The 17951-nt window shown below is 35.1% G+C and overlaps 1 protein-coding gene across 6 annotated transcripts in view; it reads right to left on the reverse strand.

The window, feature by feature from the left end:
• USP37 (ubiquitin specific peptidase 37) overlaps nt 1-17951 on the reverse strand; it is a 96270-nt gene that overhangs the window by 28604 nt on the left and 49715 nt on the right. For 5 of the 6 annotated variants that reach the window (XM_055345300.1, XM_055345301.1, XM_055345299.1 and 2 more), the window contains 7 exons: nt 13668-13799; nt 13426-13549; nt 12578-12768; nt 7251-7368; nt 5912-5991; nt 2941-3105; nt 1221-1286 (listed from right to left, as the gene is read on the reverse strand). In XM_055345300.1, the coding sequence (XP_055201275.1) occupies nt 1221-1286; nt 2941-3105; nt 5912-5991; nt 7251-7368; nt 12578-12768; nt 13426-13549; nt 13668-13799 (876 nt within the window). The remainder of the gene's footprint in view (nt 1-1220; nt 1287-2940; nt 3106-5911; nt 5992-7250; nt 7369-12577; nt 12769-13425; nt 13550-13667; nt 13800-17951) is intronic. The other variant, XM_055345303.1, reaches the window with a different exon arrangement.

Below are 17951 nucleotides of genomic sequence, written 5' to 3' on the forward strand. Positions count from 1 at the left end.
TCAAATGTGACAAAGGACATTATAAAAGAACCAATGGTATTCTTGTTCATAACTCAGCCTCTTTTAAGTTTGATCGGCATGACAGGTCTTCTAGGGCCTAATTATCCTTTATTGACCAACTCTCAAATTCTCATACTAGTATAGTAGACCCTGGAGAACAGATGACCATGCCAAATATAATGATGCCCAATGAAACCATCTCCTTCTTGAAACTATAGTGATTTGGTACATAAAGAGTGCATTCCATTAATAATTACTATATTCACAGAAGGCAGCTTGCCTGTAGTAAGGAAAAATATTCATCCTGTAAATGCATCACTTGCTCACTTTCTAAGCAGCCAAGTGGTATTGCTCATTTGTATCTTGAGAACGGGCAAGAGTATTCATATCGGTACCATTTCAGATTTCTAGTCATGTTAGTCATCTGGTTTTAATTGCACTGAAAAATAATTAACAGGAGGAAAAGAAAATAGCAGTTCCCAAATGTCATTTTATGGTTATATAAGCCCCCCAAAGCCCTTAAACAACAGAAGTGTCTCTTTTCTAAAAGTACTTTGGGACATCAAAGTTTCAGAAAAACTAATTTGAAAGATAAATGACAGCCAAGTCATTTAGAATTATTTAATCAGGAACTGTGGTTCTAGTTAAATCATAGAGGAGATATATTTTAAAAAAAAGTATTTGCTTCCTTTTCTTGGACAAACTTCCATCTTAAGTAAAAAATATAAAACATTTGTAGAATAGCTAAAGTTCATTGTGTGTTTGTTTTCTTGTTCCCTTTCTGAATTGCTCCAGTTCAGTGTCTAAGACAGGAAGTCCCAGACTGGTTAGCAACAGGTGAAAAAGATATTTTGGGATCCCCAAGTGTACCTTTGAGGAACAGTGCTTTATACCAACAGTGGCTATTTTATCCCTTCAATCCTTAAAATCCCTTGTCATCAATTTCTACACTTGTAGGATTAAAGTATTACATATTAACAGATGACTTAAGTTTAAAAACAGAATTTTGAGAGGATCACCTGAATGTGCTTCACTGTTAAAGATTTGTTATACCCTAGGTTATAGTTTAAAGCAGATTAAGGAAAATTACAAAGTATAGTAATACAGAGCAGTTATCATGCAAAGAAAAACAAAGAAAAGGGAAGGGCATAATCTTGGAAATCAGGGTAAGCCAAATCCTTAAAAATACAAATTTTGGGTACACAAGAAATATAACTCACTTTGAAGGTGTAGAAGGGCTGGTGATGCAGGAATTCACCATTTGAGAAGCTTTCAATGGTCTAGAACTATCAGAAAATTAGAAAATATATAATGTATATAATTACATTATTAAAAATATATATTTAACTATAAAATGAATTATTCCCTACTATAGTTCCTTATATATACTTTTGAAAAGCAAATAAGTATAATACTAATACTAGCAGTAGAGGCCAAAAGAGAAAACAAAATACCATCTGTAGGCTTTTCCTGATCCAATGATCTAAATAAACAGCATTGGAAATGAAGTCAAAGGTAATGCATATGAAAAGAACAACTTGGGAAAAATGATCTCGTCTCGGTGCTTTACTTTTAAGCAATAGAGTAATAATAGCTCTCATTTATTGAGGACTTACTAGCTATCAGACACTAGAGTAAGAGCTCATGTGTATTACCTCATTTAATGTTCACACCATCCTATTATTTCCCCTACAGACAGGTCAAAGAACTTGTCCAAAGTCTTCAAGCCATTCCAATGTGGAGTCATATAGCCTGGTCTCAGGCCTGTGATCATGAATCGCCTATGCTGATGGCCACAAAGATTAACAGTTCCACCAGCAGAGGGCAGTTTGCATTAAGCAAATCATCTATTCTGAAGAAAGGCCTTGAGAGAAAACCCAGAAACACTAAGACTCTGGGGAAAATGTCTTTATTAATAAGTAGACCCACCAATGTCTTTAGTGCAAACTTATATAACGTAGTATTTATTTCATTAGTCCAAGGGAAATACATTTTATAAAACTGTACCAATTTGTGTTAGCAAATGTTCATTCACTTTCTGAAAGGTGTATGATTCTACTTTAGCCAAAAGACCAGGCTCTTTCAGTTACTAACTTCATGACCTTAAGAAAAATCACTTAATCTTGGATCTTCTCTGTAAAATTAAAAATTTAGGCAAAATCTCTAAGATCCTTTCCACTTCTAAAGTTGGAGAACTTTATGGTTTTACCAAATTAGATTTCAAGTATAAAAACTGTAATACATGGCTCCAAAATAATGCAACAAGAATAATGCAAGAAAGAGCAACATTCAGAGAAGTCCTAAGGTTTTCCCAGCATACATGATGAAGCAAAATCAAATGTAAAGGTTACTTCTTTTCTCACAGAAAAATTTCTTGGAGCCTCAGAAGTTCTTCATTCACATTACTGATAATACATTTAGGAAGAGACAAGCAATTTTGGGGGCACTAGATAAAATTTAATAAACTGTTTCTCAAATTTGTATAACCCAAAGAGTTAGCAAAGGTATTTTAAAAAATGCTTATTCTTAAGCCCTATCTCATATCTACTGAAACAGAACTGCTAGGGAAAGAACACAGGAATTGGTATTTTTTTAGTGTTCAGGTGATTCTTAGGAATATCCAAATCAGATTTATAGTCCCAAAATGTATAAACTTGTCTTCTAGTTATCTATACGACTAAGAGCACTCTCTAAAAAGGTAGCTTATTATGAAAAGCAATTAACGTACAACGGAAAAATTTTGTTTTAAGTATTTTATTTAATTATTTCCATCAGGCAGTAATTTGGCACAAAATCCCAAAATAAATCAAAATAAAATCTCCTGCTTGGGTTGATTTTACCCGAGAGTCATATTATCTAGTTCAATTATCGTTTCAAACAGATACTAAAGCCTTTCTACTTCAAAAGGGAAGGTAAAGAAATTCTCTCTCAAGGACTTACATTGCCATATGTGCACTCCAACCAAGGGTGAAGGGTGGTTTTGTATTTTCAGTGCAATGAGAGGATAGGGTCAGATATCTTGGAATGATGACCTGCTGCCCAATCTTGTTGTTAAGTGAGAGAGTGACATTGAAGCTATACCGTTTCAAATGAAGAATGAGTATCCTGAAAAACAGGAGATGACATTACTAGTTCATACATAACAGAGCTAGCTCTCTTACAGATGAAAAGAATTCACTGTAACTAACCATGTTAGATAGCTTTTGACTTAAAGAATACAATTGGCTAAATGAAAGATCCTTCAAGAACAGTTATTGAATATTTGCCATGTGCTAGGTACTAAGAATATAAATAAAAATAAAACATGGGCATTAGGTGGATATTGGGTAAAATATTTATAATGTTACCAGAAAAAAACATACAAAGAACAAAATACCAAATACAACACATTTTCTTTTAAAATGTTGGTCCTGGGGGGCACCTGGGTAATACAGTCCGTTGACTGTCTGACTCTTGGTTTTGGCTCACGTCATAATCTCTGGGTCATGAGACTGAGCCCTGCACTGGACTCTGTACTCAGCACAGAGTCTGCTTAGTTTTTCTCTTCCTCTCCCTCTGTGCTCCCCTTTGTCATTCTCTCTCTAAAATAAATAAACAAATAAACAAATCTTTATTTAAAAAATCTAAAAAAATAAAATGTTGGTATTGGGTTAAATCTTTATTTTTTTTTTAATTTTATTTATTTATGATAGGCACACAGTGAGAGAGAGAGAGAGAGAGGCAGAGACACAGGCAGAGGGAGAAGCAGGCTCCATGCACCGGGAGCCCGACGTGGGACTCGATCCCGGGTCTCCAGGATCCGCCCCGGGCCAAAGGCAGGCGCCAAACCACTGCGCCACCCAGGGATCCCCTGGGTTAAATCTTTAAATTATTTATTTCATTGTTATATAATTTACCAAAAAATAGGTATTATGTAACTATTAATGGTAATTTAATTAAAATATTAAATAGTCCTTATGTTTGATGGTGAACATTAATTTTTTCAAGATGATTTTTAACAAGTTTTTTTTTTTTTTTTTTTTTTAAGTAGGCTCTATGCCCAGCATGGAGCCCAACCTGGAGGGCTTGAACTCATTATCCTGTAATCAAGACCTGAGCTGAGATCAAGAGTCAGACACTTAACTGACTGAACCACCTAGGCATCCCTGACAAGACCTCCTATTTCGATGTGTAGCACTTTCTCTGGAGAAAGCTAAGAAAGAAATAGAAAAGTTTTCTCCGCTTACAAAAAGTTCTATAAAATTTATGTGGCAAATATGGCTTGTGGGTCTAAAAAGGCTTTTAGCTCCATAGAAACACTTCTTTTTAGTTACTATTGTGCCAACCTTTTCACCTCTGATACAGACCATAATCTCTGCTTGATGGACTAAATATATTTCACAGCCCACAAGACCATTTTAAAATTTGAATTTCAGAACTCTTATGGGAGTAAATCTCAATTCTAGGCAAAATAATGTCGTTTTATGGAAAACTATTTCCTTTCTTACCGTATGTATATTTATCACAGAAGCCACAAACTATTAAAAACTGTAAATTAAAGTTACTATTTTTTCTTTAAAAAGTATGCTATAACTCATAATCTTCAAATTTACAACCTGAAAGAACACAAGGATCCAAATGGTATGAAGAGATTATAACTAATGGCAAATATTTTGACTAAATTTTCAAATAATCCTACCAAAATAAACAGTAATATGAAACAGATAGATGACAATCAAAATCACTTATCTACAAAGATGAAGTAAACTAAAATTGAACATATTTGATAAAGATACCAGGCCCTTCAAGGATAAAGGTAAACTGGCTTTAACATTGAAATGATACAAAGGCTTCTAAAGTTTGGAATAAATAAATATATAACAAAAGCGATCTTCCAGAAAAAAGGGAAAACCAAGGAAAAAAATTCCCCTATTTTTTTTTTCTACTAAAAGAACAAATAAACTAGACACTGGAAAAAGGAATAGACATTCAGCTTGCCAGGTCAAACAAGTATTTCAAATTGTACACTGCTTTCCTTAGTTAATGATAACTGGTCACAATCAATCCTTTGCCTTAAGGTTTGTCTCCCCCATCTCCTGTCTCAAAACAGAAATAGGAAAGAACATTTCTTGAGTAAAAAAATGGTCAACATAGTAATACTGCTATGATTTAGAAAGTCATTTTTTTTTAAAGAAATTCATTTTCTAGAAAGGAGATTATGGAATGTTAAAAAAACTAGTCTCTAGGGGCTAGGTTCCAGAAACTCTACTTACAGAAAAGTGAAGCTAATAAAAGAAAGTAAAGCACTCTGCAAAGTGCCACATAAATACTTAATAACAACAACCTTGTTTGTGGCTGAGATCTATTCTTGGAAAGAACTAAAAGCTGCATTATAATCACATCATACTTTGTCTCATTACACAGAACTAATATAAGTTAATTTCAGTCCTCGTTCAGAATTGTTTTAATTACAAGAAACTCACTAACTTACAGGATCCTTTGAATAAAGGAATGCAAAACAACAACAACAAACCTGCAGAAAACTACTCTTCTTGTTTTTTCATACACACACATATATGTGTTTGTGGCAGATTTTTACTGAAGGTTTGGGATAAGAGAAGGAGACTAGCACATAACCAAATTGCAAATTATAAGTGAATGTCATAATCACCAAATTAAAAATCTACTACCTAGTCCCTACCATTGTTCCAAAATCTCACCAGCTGCATCCTCTTCTTGCCATCTTCCAAGGAGGCTCAAGTGACTACTCTTCTCCAGCATTCCAAGTCTTCTCTCTTTCTTATGCAAGAGCATCCTAACCTAACCCCCTCATATCTCAGCTTTGCTTTACCAATCCATTCTAATGAGCCTCACTTACCCAGTAATATGTCAGTACTTTAAAGAAGAAAAACTGAAGAGAAATTAATTTTACCTAGGTAGCCTGTTAAATTTGTGCCTGACAAGAGCACACTTCCCACCGCACTTCTCACAGGAATACTCAAGTTCTTCTGCCTGTAAAAAGACAAGAAGGAAAAATAAAGAAGCATGAAGCTGAATCAGCATTACCCCATTAAATACTAAATATTCTTCTCTAGTCACACTAGTTCAGTACAATGACAACTTCAATCCGGTTTAAATTTTGTGTCTAGAGCCACAAGCCTTACTAAATTGAGACCTAATCCTCAAAACAGTTACCTTATGATATCACGCCCTATTTCAGACTTCTTAACTTCCTTTTTTACCATGGAAACATCTCAATTTATGACAGCAACTAGACTCTGCAGTAGCAGGTTCTCAACCTTTTCCCCATGGATGCACAAGAACCACTGCCAAGAGTATATCCAGATTTTAACATTTGGCCATAGCAGAGATAAGATCACCTTCAGGTTAGGCGGAGTTCCTGGTCTGTTAGGTGTAACTCTACCCCTTTCTTATAATGGAACTCAATCTTCTGGTGACAGCCCACTAAGAACAACTGCTCTAAAAGGACCAAAGTTTGGGGTGGATATCATTACCTAGAGAAAACTGAAACAAGAAATCCTTAAAAAAGGGGAGTAAAGATACACAGGAAAAGCTTCAAATTCTATAATAACAGGAATAGTAAGGAATGATAAAATAAAACAAAACAAAAAAGCAGAGTATTTATCTTTGGGTGGAGCTGGATGTTCATCATTTAAAGAACTTTTTTTTTTTTTTAACCTTAGGAAGACAACCCTACCCATTTGCTACAATAAAACAAGAACCACTATTAAAGAGACAAAGGGTGATCCTGCCAAATTTCCATCAGTTGTAAGGACTGCTACACAATAGGTCCAATTATGAAATTATGTATGTAACCTGTTAGAAACAAAAGGGAAGAGTCATGTGTACCCAAAGCTGTAGATAAATGTTTCTGTGATATACTGTTACAAATATCCACCAAGTTTTGGGGGCATAATTGGATAGAATCTCCAATTTTTACCAACACCACCAAATTTCAGCACATGCTTCAAGTTAGTATTTGTTTACAAATAACTGCTCCTAAGGTTGTCTAAGATACCTGCTATTTAGTTTAATGTATCATCTACTTAAGCAATTAATAATCTTTTTCAATGAGTTAACAGTTCCATTTATTAAGCTTTTAAAATTAAATGTTATTTATAAATATTTCTCATTTATTTTCCCATCAAGCAATTTTGTTGACACTCTGCCTTAAGGAAACCAATTTTAAATAAAATTATCTATGATATATGGAATTTAGGTTTTCGAAAATACCAAAAAATATTACTTACTCTAAAGAAAAGATCAAGAGAATCTTGAATTGAACGAGGAGGGAGTGGTTTTTTCCTTCGAGGAAGGTCAATCGAGAGGTCATTAAACTGTTCTCTTTTGGGAATAATCTCTCCACATCTGTAAGAATAAAAGAAGACAAATGGAAGGATTTTGAAGTTTAACTGTGCAATACAAGATAAAATACAAATATACTTCAGAAACACTGTTTTCGCACAGAACTTAGCAGGTACTGACAGACTAAGACCAGGCATAAGCAATATACAGCTTTTAAGACTTTTCCCATGCTTATTTTTTTAAAAAAGATTTTATTTATTTATTCATGAGAGAGAGAGAGAGAGAGAGAGAGAGAGAGAGAGAGAGGCAGAGACACAGGCAGAGGGAGAAGCAGGTTCCATGCAGGGAGCCTGACGTGGGACTCAATCCCGGGACTCCAGGATCACACCCTGGGCCAAAGGCAGATGCTCAACCACTGAGCCACCCAGGCGCCCCCTGTCCCTGTGTTTTAATAATGAAAACACCTTTTTGTGTTGAAAATAAGAATTTTAAAAATCCTATGTGTTCTTGGGGCACCTGGGTGTCTCAGTTGGTTAATCATCCAACTCTTAGTTTCAGCTCAGGTCACGATCTCAGGATCGTGAGATTGAGCCCCACATCAAGAGATGTGAGAGTCTCTCTATTCCTCTCCTTCTACCCCTCCCCACATGTGCACTCTCTTTCTAAAATAATCTTTAAAAAAATTCTAGGTGTTTTGGTGAAATTAGCAGAGGTGTTTGATCACTGGATATATTTCTTTTTTTAAATTTTTTTTAAATTTTATTTATGATAGTCACACACACACACAGAGAGAGAGAGAGAGAGAGAGAGAGGCAGAGACATAGGCAGAGGGAGAAGCAGGCTCCATGCACTGGGAGCCCGACGTGGGATTCGATGCCGGGTCTCCAGGATCACGCCCTGGGCCAAAGGCAGGCGCTAAACCGCTGCGCCACCCAGGGATCCCACTGGATATATTTCTATAGAATTTTTAAAAATGGGCTCAGAGCCCATACGAAACACCGTATTTATCTGGAAGCAAATTCATTTCTTTTAATTTTAAATAGCTTTAGTTGATGTTCTTCCTTCTGTCTGCATATCAGCATTTATAGTAATATTCAATCTCTTGCCCCAGTTCTCTACTGCCACAGTTGAAGACGGGGGACCATAAAAGTATATTCTTTATTCAACAAATATCTGAGTGTCTCTATCTAATAGGCAGAATTCTAAGATGACCCTTGCCCTTTGTATAATTCCATCCCCTTTAAGAGAACTTGTAACCAAAATGAGCTTTCACTCTCATGATGTTACTTTACATGACAAAGATTTTGCAGATATGATTAATGTTACTAATCTTAATGCTGAGTTGATTAAAAAAAAGGAGATTATCTGAGTGGGTCAGACTTAATCACTTGAGCTTTTTAAATCTGGGTCCAGAGGTCTCAAACATAGGAAATCAAGGATTCAAAGTCACACATGTACTGCTGACCTAAAAGAAAGCAAAGAGCACTGCTGTGAACTGCTTATGAAAGCCACATAGCATGAAACTACAGGCAGCCTTTAGGAAATGAGTGGTTGCAGCCAATAGCCTGCAAGAAAATGAGGACTTCAGTACTACAATCATAAGGAACTAAATTCTGCCCACAACCTTAATGAGCTTAGAGGGGGATCCAGATGAGAACAAGCAACACCTTGACTTCAGTCTTCTGATACCATGAGCAGAGAACCTGGCCACACCCTGCCTAGACTTCTGGCCCATGGAACTGTGAGTTAATAAATATTGTTTTAAGCTGTTAAATTTGGGCAATTTCTTAGGCATCACTAAATACACCTCCTAAATGCCAGAAACTCTTCTAGTAGCACTGAGGTTACAGCAATGAACAAATCCAAGATAAAATACCTCCCTGCACAAAGCTATACTGAAGAAAAAGACAAAAAAAAAGAAGTATGTATGGTGTGTTAAAGTGGTAAGCGAGAAAGGGAAGAAAAAAAAGTAAAGATCAGAGTAGATGGTTGGAATTTAAATAGGGTAAATGCCTAGAAAAGGCTTTTACTGAGCAAGTGGCTTTTACATAAAGATATAGAGGGGAATATGGGGAAAGAGAATTTGAGATAAAGGAAACACTAAGTGAAAAAAGCCCTTAGGTACCAGGATCTAGCATTTTGGAAAAAAAAAAAAAAAAAAAAGCAAGGAAGCTAATTTGGTAGGAACAGAATGAGAAAGAGGAAAGAGTGATAGCAGAAGTCAGAGTTAATTGGGGGAAGAGGGACTGCTGAAAAACAGACCAGAGGGGATTTTGCACATTACTGTAAGAATTTCAGCTTTTATTTTACAGGTTATGAAGAGAAGGCTAACACAAACTACTTCCACTTCAAATGGATCACTCTGGCTAATGTGTTTTAAAAAGACTAGAGAGAGACAGTATAGAAACACAGAGACCAGTTTAGAAGGTATTCCAATGCTTCAGGCAAGAGATGATAGTGGATTTGATCAGAATAGTGGGCAAGAGAGCAGATTCTGGATGTACTTACTCTGAAGGAAAAGTTGAAAGGATTTCCTGACTTATAAGATGTAGGGATATGAGAGAAAGAGAAGAATTAAGAAATATACACCACATTTTGGGGCTGATAAATTCTAAGTATGAAACTGTTATTACTGAGATAGGAAAGACTACAGAAGGTTTTATGGAAAATATTAAGTACTTAATTTTAGATAATTTAAGTTTTTTTAAAAATTTAAGTTCTTTGAATGGAGAATTCCTCATATTCAATAATACATTATTATACTGAAACACCTTATAATTTAACTGAAAATAAGTCCATTTAAACTAGAACAGTTCAGGGCACCTGGGTGGCTCAGTAGGTTAAGTGTCTGCCTTTGGCTCTGGTCATGATCCCAGGGTCCTGGGATTGAGCCCCACATCAGCCCCCTGCTCAGCAGGAGTCTGCTTCCCTCTCCCCCTGCTCTTGCGCTCTTGCACTCACTCTCTGTCTCCTCCTCTTAAATAAAATCTTAAAAAAAACAACAACCCACAACAGTTTTAAAAAATAAGTACAGGGACACCTGGATGCTCAGCGGTTGAGTGTCTGCCTTTGGCTTAGGGCCTGATCCCCGAGTCCTGGGATTGAGTCAAACAGGCTCTTTGCATGAAGCCTCCTTCCTCTCCCTCTGCCTGTGTCTCTGCCTCTCTTTCTGTGCCTCTCATGAATAAATAAATAAAATCTTTAAAAAAAAATAAATAAAAAATAAGTACATTTGACAAACTGGCCAAACTAACCCTACAGTGAGATGGGACAGAGGCTAAACAATGAAAATTATAATTTGAGGCGTATGCAATCTTCCTTCAGTCAAAAACTATTTTGTGTTTAACAAAATGTCTTAAAGAAACTTGCTAATACAGCAACTAAAGCAAGGCCTTTAAGGAGGTAGTTGTACCACTGCTGCTGCGGCCTCATAGAACCTTGCTGCCTCCCATATTTGCCACACTCTTGGGCCACTGCTCAGCCTGGCCACCTGGTGTGTGTACATTTCACTAGACTTGTTACTTCATGCATGGTGCATGTACTCCTCAAATGTACACCCAACATCTGGGTGCCACACAAGTGGAGTGCCTGACTGATGCTGTTGAAACAGTACAGCAGCCACTACTTTGATGTTGCCTTCTGTCTTCTTGTGCTGCCTATAGCTATTCCTGTCAGAGGCCATTGAAATTTTCCTATCAAAAGAAATTTGGTTGGCACCCCCACAATTAAATGATACAATCACAATTAAATAACTTTGCTTCTCTAACTTGAACAAATTTGTTTGGAAAGTTCATAAGAAGAAAAGGAAATATAATTGACTACCATATTATTAACTACTGGTAGGTTTTTCTAGCTTTTACAAGGAGATGGACTATATTTATAAGACCCAGACTTTTTCTTGTAAAAATAATTTTAATAAAAAGACTGACGAAATTATGAAGACAAGAAATGTCACACACTAGTGATAAAAAAAACTATTTTTATAGCATCCACGTGAATGTTCAAAATCCTAGTCACAATTATTAGAATGTTGTAACTGGAAGAGACCTCATGAACAGTCTAAGAAAAATAGAATATGGAAGACACAACGGATAGCCAATATATGGGTTTTGAGTATTTCTAAATAAATTTCTCAAAAATAAATGAAAGAGAAGCAATATTCAGAGAATAGTTTTCTTGCGCAGAAGAAAATCCCAAATTTTTCAGATGAGAAAGCTCCATCGTGTTAAAGGCAAAATTAAACAAAATACTTAAATGTAAACTTGTGAAAATGTGAATTTCAAAAATAAAGAATACCACAGATTTTCAGGAAGAAAAAGATTACTCACAAAATCAGGTCTCTCAAATGTCACAAAGTAATATAGCACATGATGAGACAGTGTATGTAAGATATTAAGGGGGAAAGGCTATATGTGATTCAATAATTCTGTATTAACTCATGTGAAAGCCACAAAAATAATTCTTAAACAGAAGAATTCCATTCTAAGAAAAACATTTTCAGATATGTAGCACAATAACTGAAAAATTAATCAAAACAGATCCTTTTGATGTGAAATGCATGGTATAGGGATGCCCGGGTAGCTGAGCGGTTGAGCATCTATGCCTTTGGCTCAGGGTATGATCCTGGTCCTGGGATCGGGTCCCATATCAGGTTCCCCGCAGGGAGCCTGCTTCTCTCTCTGCCTTTATCTCTGCCTCTGTGTCTCTCATGAATAAATAAAAAAAATCTTAAAAAAAAAAAAGAAGAAATGCATGGTATAAAAGTCTTGGTAATGAGCATGGAAATTAACTAAATATAGAAAGTCCGAATAATCAATATAAACATTAATAAATTAAAAAGGATTGCAAAAGTTAAAAACAAATTTTGATCTTGTAAAAAAAAACCATTTTTAATAAAAACAATTTGATTTAATAAAATAAGCAATAGGAGCAGAGTCTTTTCAGGGAAAAAGTATTTCCAAAGTCCTCATTATTCCACACAGAGATTAAAAGAAAAAAAAAAAACCCATAAAAACAAACTTGTAGATCAAAATTTAGTGTTTAGTCAGCACTAAAGTACATGAGAAAACAGTCAAGTTTTCCTTAGTTCTCACCCTATAAAACATTTTTATAGAAGATGAAGACACTGAAAGGAGACGTTTGGTAGAACCTACGCATTTATTGTGTCCTTACAACACAAAAAGGAAGATAAGAACTAAAACCTTCTAGAAAAATTTTAATCACATACTATAAAGAATTAAAAGGGCAAAGAGCTCTCTTAGAGTCTACTTACGCTTTACAGATGATGGAGTGCTGAACTTCAAACTCCAAGTTAGTAATAACAGGGCAAGTGTACACCCTGGTGGCTGAAATATCTGGTGAATTTTCGTCTCCAGGAACAGGTTCAGTCTTCCAAGTTTTATTTAACTTCTCCATGTCCTCTTTCAGCTGGTCTAAGCACTGACTTAAAAATTCATGAGCATCCTAAGAAGGCACAATATCTTTAATCATAAGATCAAAATCCTTCTGTCACAAGAATAGCTTCCAAACACTGTGATTTATACAACTATAGCACTTGGAGGTCAGCACCGTATGTGAAAAAGGTCAGATTTACTCTAGCCATTTGGGGGAACATATTTGTGAATAAGAACAAATGACACTGCAACTGATGAATCACTAAATTCTACCTCTGAAGCTAATATACACTGTATTATTGTACAGTGTTGTATGTTGTATTACACATGTAACAGTGTTATTAATACATACAACACTGTAAGTTAGCTAAATTGAATTTAAATAAAAATTAAAAAAAAATGACGGATTTTATATTTTTAACTACCAGTTGGATTGGCATGAATGGATAAATCAATCAGTCCTTTAAGATAAAGTATTTTTTCTAAAATAGCCTTTGTAAAAGCTAAAATAGCCCAAGTTCCTATAATGGCAAACGGTATCTATATTATTAAAATATGATAAAACACACAGAAGAGTCATATTAAATCTTAGTATAAGTCCTTAGGTTTTTCAACTTGTGATGAACACATGTACATAAATCTCATTTTAAAGTAGAAATTAGATAATACACTAAAATCATTTCAATTTCCCTTATCTCTAAAGTGTTTAAAAACAATTAGTACTCACATTCTGCATATAACCAGAGAATCTTTCTGCTGTAGCTGAAATGGCATTTTTAACCTTCTTGAGTAAATCTTTTTTGGTCTCTGAATTACAAATATCTTTCTTAACAAGCAAGTGTGCAAAGCGTCTGTTAAAACAAGAAAGTTTAGTGATGTTTTACATAAGTTTGGTTAGCATGATATTTTAAAGACTGTTAACAATAGCACATAAGGTAAAAGGTTTCTTAGTAAGAATTTAACAATTACCTGATAAGAGCATTGAGGGGAATTTTCTTCCATGGGATACCTTGCTTAAGCAAGTCATTTGCAAATGATTGGAGTGAAAACAGAGATTGTAAAATAGCATTCATATAGCAGGTATTTCCCAAATTGGAGAAGCTGAAAATGAAAAAAACAGTACTTTTGAAGACTGAAGTTCCTGACATATGTTCATTAAAGTAGGGAATCACCAGTATAACACACATCAGAATCACATGGAGGACTTATTAAAATATGTATTGCTGGGTCCCTGGGCCCCAACTACAGTTTCTGACTTAGAAACCGTAGGTCTAGAGAGGGTGCAAAACTGCATTTCTAACACGATTTCAGCTGATGTTGATTCTGTTGGTCTGGGGACTATACTTTGAATACCACTGCATTATAACAAGGAAAATTATACATTTTCAAAGGAATGCTAAAAAGAACTGGGGACTTATCCAAAGAGCCATTTGTTCTTATTTATAATTTTAATTTTTCCATTGAGATATAACTTACTTATTTCTGTTTAGTGTATGCCCAGAGTGGAACTGCTGGGTCATAGGATATATGTGTTTAGACTTAATGGGTATTGCCAAACACTTTCCTAAAGCACATATTTAAAAAAATTTTTTTATTAGAAAACATTCCCAAACTTTCAAGAACAGTTGCACAAGAATACTCCTTATCCCTATTCACCAATTGTTAATCTTTTGTACTATATGCTTTACCATTTGGTGCATCTCTATATTTCTCCTGAACCATGCGAGAGTAAGTTGTATAAATAACCCTTTAGCCCTAAATACTTCAGTATGTATTGCACAAGAACAAGAAGATTCTCTTATATAATCAGAGTTACCAGCATTATAAAATTTAATGCTGACATACTCTTTATCTAACATACTTTAATCCAATTTTGTCAATTGACTCAATAATGTTCTTCATAGCATACACACTCGTGCTTAAGCACAAGATTCAGTCCAGAATAGCATAATGCATTTAGTTGCTGTTTTTTTTTTTTTAATCTGGAATACTTCTTCAGCTTTCTCTTTTGTGACACTGCCATTTCTGAAGAATACAACCTCCCTTACCCCCACAACTATTTTTTAATGGACTGTTCCTCATGTTGGGTTTGCTATTTCTTCATGATGAGATTCAGTCCAGGCTGGAAAAGCAGAGTGACACCTAGTGATACTGTGTCCTTCCAAGGGTATCACATTCAGAGGTACATGATATTCTTGTGCTAATCACTGGTGATGTCAATTTTGAATACCTTGGAGAACTTACACATCAGACTATGAGAAAGTATCAGGGTCTGGAGTTATCCTACTGCCATAAACAACGAAAAAATGGATAAAATATTGAATAGGCAGTGCAAATCTGTGATCCTTAAGAGAAGGGAAACAAACAGTGTGAGTCCTACCATTACAGAGGGTTTCTGGCTACAGGCAATTTGTAAACTGCAGTCCAGGGAGGGGTAGTCAAACAGAGCCCAGAAATCATGCTGAGTTGAAAGAAACTGGAGTTTGATAGACTGAGGTCGCTAAAATTTCTGGGACAGAGTACCTGAGAGGAGGGAGCTATGCAAAGGAAGAGCTCCAGAAATATGCAGTCTGTTGAGCATTCGGTTGAATACGAACCTGTGTAAGCTTAGGGTAAAACCCTGGGATACTAGGCAAGAACTTCAAGGAAAAGAATAACTATTGGGAGCTACTAGCAGAATAATTCCCGGAGCTTATGTAGGACCCAAAACAGTTTGAGTTCCCACCAGAGTGGAGAGATCTAGGTGAACTCAGAGGACATTATTAGAAATCTCAGAGGAGTCATGCTTTAGGTAAGGCATTAAATTAGTCTTAGAATAGATCTGACACCAAAGAGCTTAAACACAAGTCTCAGAATAATCAAACCCAATTACAGATTTAAAACAGCTATTACAGGGATACCTGGGTGGTTCAGTGCCATGATCCTGGGGTCCTGGGATCAAGTTCACATCAGGCTCCCCATGGGGAGCCTGCTTCTGCCTCTACATCTCTGCCTGTGTCTCTCATGATAAATAAATAAAATCTTTAAAAAAATCAGCTAATATGCTTCATATGATCACAGGTACAAAGAAAAACATAGACCTAAGATGAAAGAAACAAGATATAAAAGAACTCTAGATTAATTTTAGAGATGGAAAACACAACAGATGAAAATATCATTGAATGAGATTACTAGGGACACATGGGTGGCTCAGCGCTTGAGTGTCTGCCTTTGGCTCAGCATGATCCCAGAGTCCCGGGATTGAATCCCAAATCGGGCTTCCTGCATGCAGCCTGCTTCTCCCTCTGCCTATGTCTCTGCCTCTCTCTGTGTCTTTCATGAATAAATAAATAAAATCTTTAAAAAAAAAATGAATGAGATTACTAGCAGATTAGATACTGAAGGAAATACTAGTGAACTTGAAGACACAGAAACTTAAAATATAAGAAGTATCTATATATATGTAATACATAAAATTTATATTCAAATACTGTGTATTATACTCTAATTTAAATAAAAAATATTAAATATAGTATACTTTATACATTTTAAATATCTTATGTATACATATAAGCAAATGTGCATTTTCTTATTTCTTCTTTTTTCATAAAAAACAAAATACAGAATGTATAGTGTATACTTTTGAGTGACTTTTTAAAAACCTAAACACATACTTTGTTATTCTCAGTTTTTTTTTTTAAAATTATAGCCACCTTAGTGGGTGTAAAATGATATCTCATTTTGGCTTTGGGTTCACATACCTTCAACTTTTTCCACTTTCTTTTTCAGAGCTGCACAGTTCTCCCTTATTTCTAGAAATCTGCCCATTTCATCTAGTTATCTAATTTGATGGTAAAATCATAGTATTGTCTTAAAATCCTTTTTATTTTGGTAAGGTTGGTAATAGTAATATACTCACTTGCGTTTCTGATTTTAGTTATGTGAGTCTTCTCTTTTTGTCAGATAAAGGTTTGTTGATTTTTCAAAGAATTGACTTTAGGTTTTATTAATTTTCTCTTGTTGTTCTAGTCTCTATTTTATCTCTTCTCTCATCTTTATTGTTCCCTTCCTTCTGCTACCTTTGGGTTTAGTTTGCTCTTCTTATTCTAGTTCCTTAAGGTGTAAAGTTAGATTTTTCACTTGAGGTCATTTTTTAAAAAATCATGATAAAATACACATAAAACTTACTATTTAACCATTTAAAAAAAAAAAAAAAGATTATTTATTCATGAGAGACACACAGAGAGGTGCAGAGATATAGGCAGAGGGAGAAGCAGGTTCCCTATAGGGAGCCTAATGTGGCACTCGATCCCATCACCTAAGTACAAAGGTTCTAACTTCTTCACAACCTCACTTATTTACTAATGTAGGTGCTACCTGCTATAAATTTCCCTCTGTTGCTGTAACCCATCAATTCTGGTATCCTGCTAGAGCATTAATTCATCTATAAGTATTTTAAATTTCCCTTGTGATTTCTTCTTTGACTTCATTGGTTAAGAGTGTGTTTACTAAAAAAAAAAAAAAAAAAAAAAAAAAAAAAAAAGGAGTGTGTTTACTTAATTTCTACATATTTCTAGTTTTCCATTTATAACTGATTTCAAGCTTCATTCTACTGTGGTTCAAGAAGATCCTTTAGATGGTTTCAAACCTTTAAAACGGAGACTTATTTTGTAGCCTAGCATATGATCTCTCCTAGAGAATGTTTCATGTGCATTTGAGAAGAATGTGTTATGCTGTTGTTGGGTGGAGTGTTCTATCTACGTCCACAAGAGCTAGGTAGTTTATAGTATTGGTCAAGTCTTATGTTTCCTTATTGATTTTTCTGTCCATACATTCTATCCATTATTGAAAGTGAAATATTAATGATCTTCAGCTATTATTTTACAAGTGTTTTTCTACTTGCAGTTTCTTTAAATATTTTGTCTATAGGAGCACCCGGGTGGCTCAGTTAAGGGTCTGACTCCTGATTTCTGCTCAGGTCATGATCTCAGGGTCATGAGATAAAGCCTTGCATCAGGCTTCATGCTGGGTGTGGAGCCTCCTTAAGATTCTCTCATAACCTCTCCTCTCTGCTTGCACATGCATACACTCACTCTAAAAAAATTAAAAGTAACTAAATTTGTCTATTAAATCTAATGTCTATACTTCCTTAGGAAGAGTTTAATTTCTCCTACCAATGGGCTATATTTTGTTTCTCTGCGTGTTTTTAAGTTTTATACTGAAAGCTGAATACTTTGAATATAATATGGTAACTACGGAAAACAGATTCTTCTC

The sequence above is a fragment of the Nyctereutes procyonoides genome, unplaced genomic scaffold, assembly GCF_905146905.1.
Source record: "Nyctereutes procyonoides isolate TBG_1078 unplaced genomic scaffold, NYPRO_anot_genome, whole genome shotgun sequence".
In the NCBI taxonomy this organism is placed as follows: domain Eukaryota; kingdom Metazoa; phylum Chordata; class Mammalia; order Carnivora; family Canidae; genus Nyctereutes; species Nyctereutes procyonoides.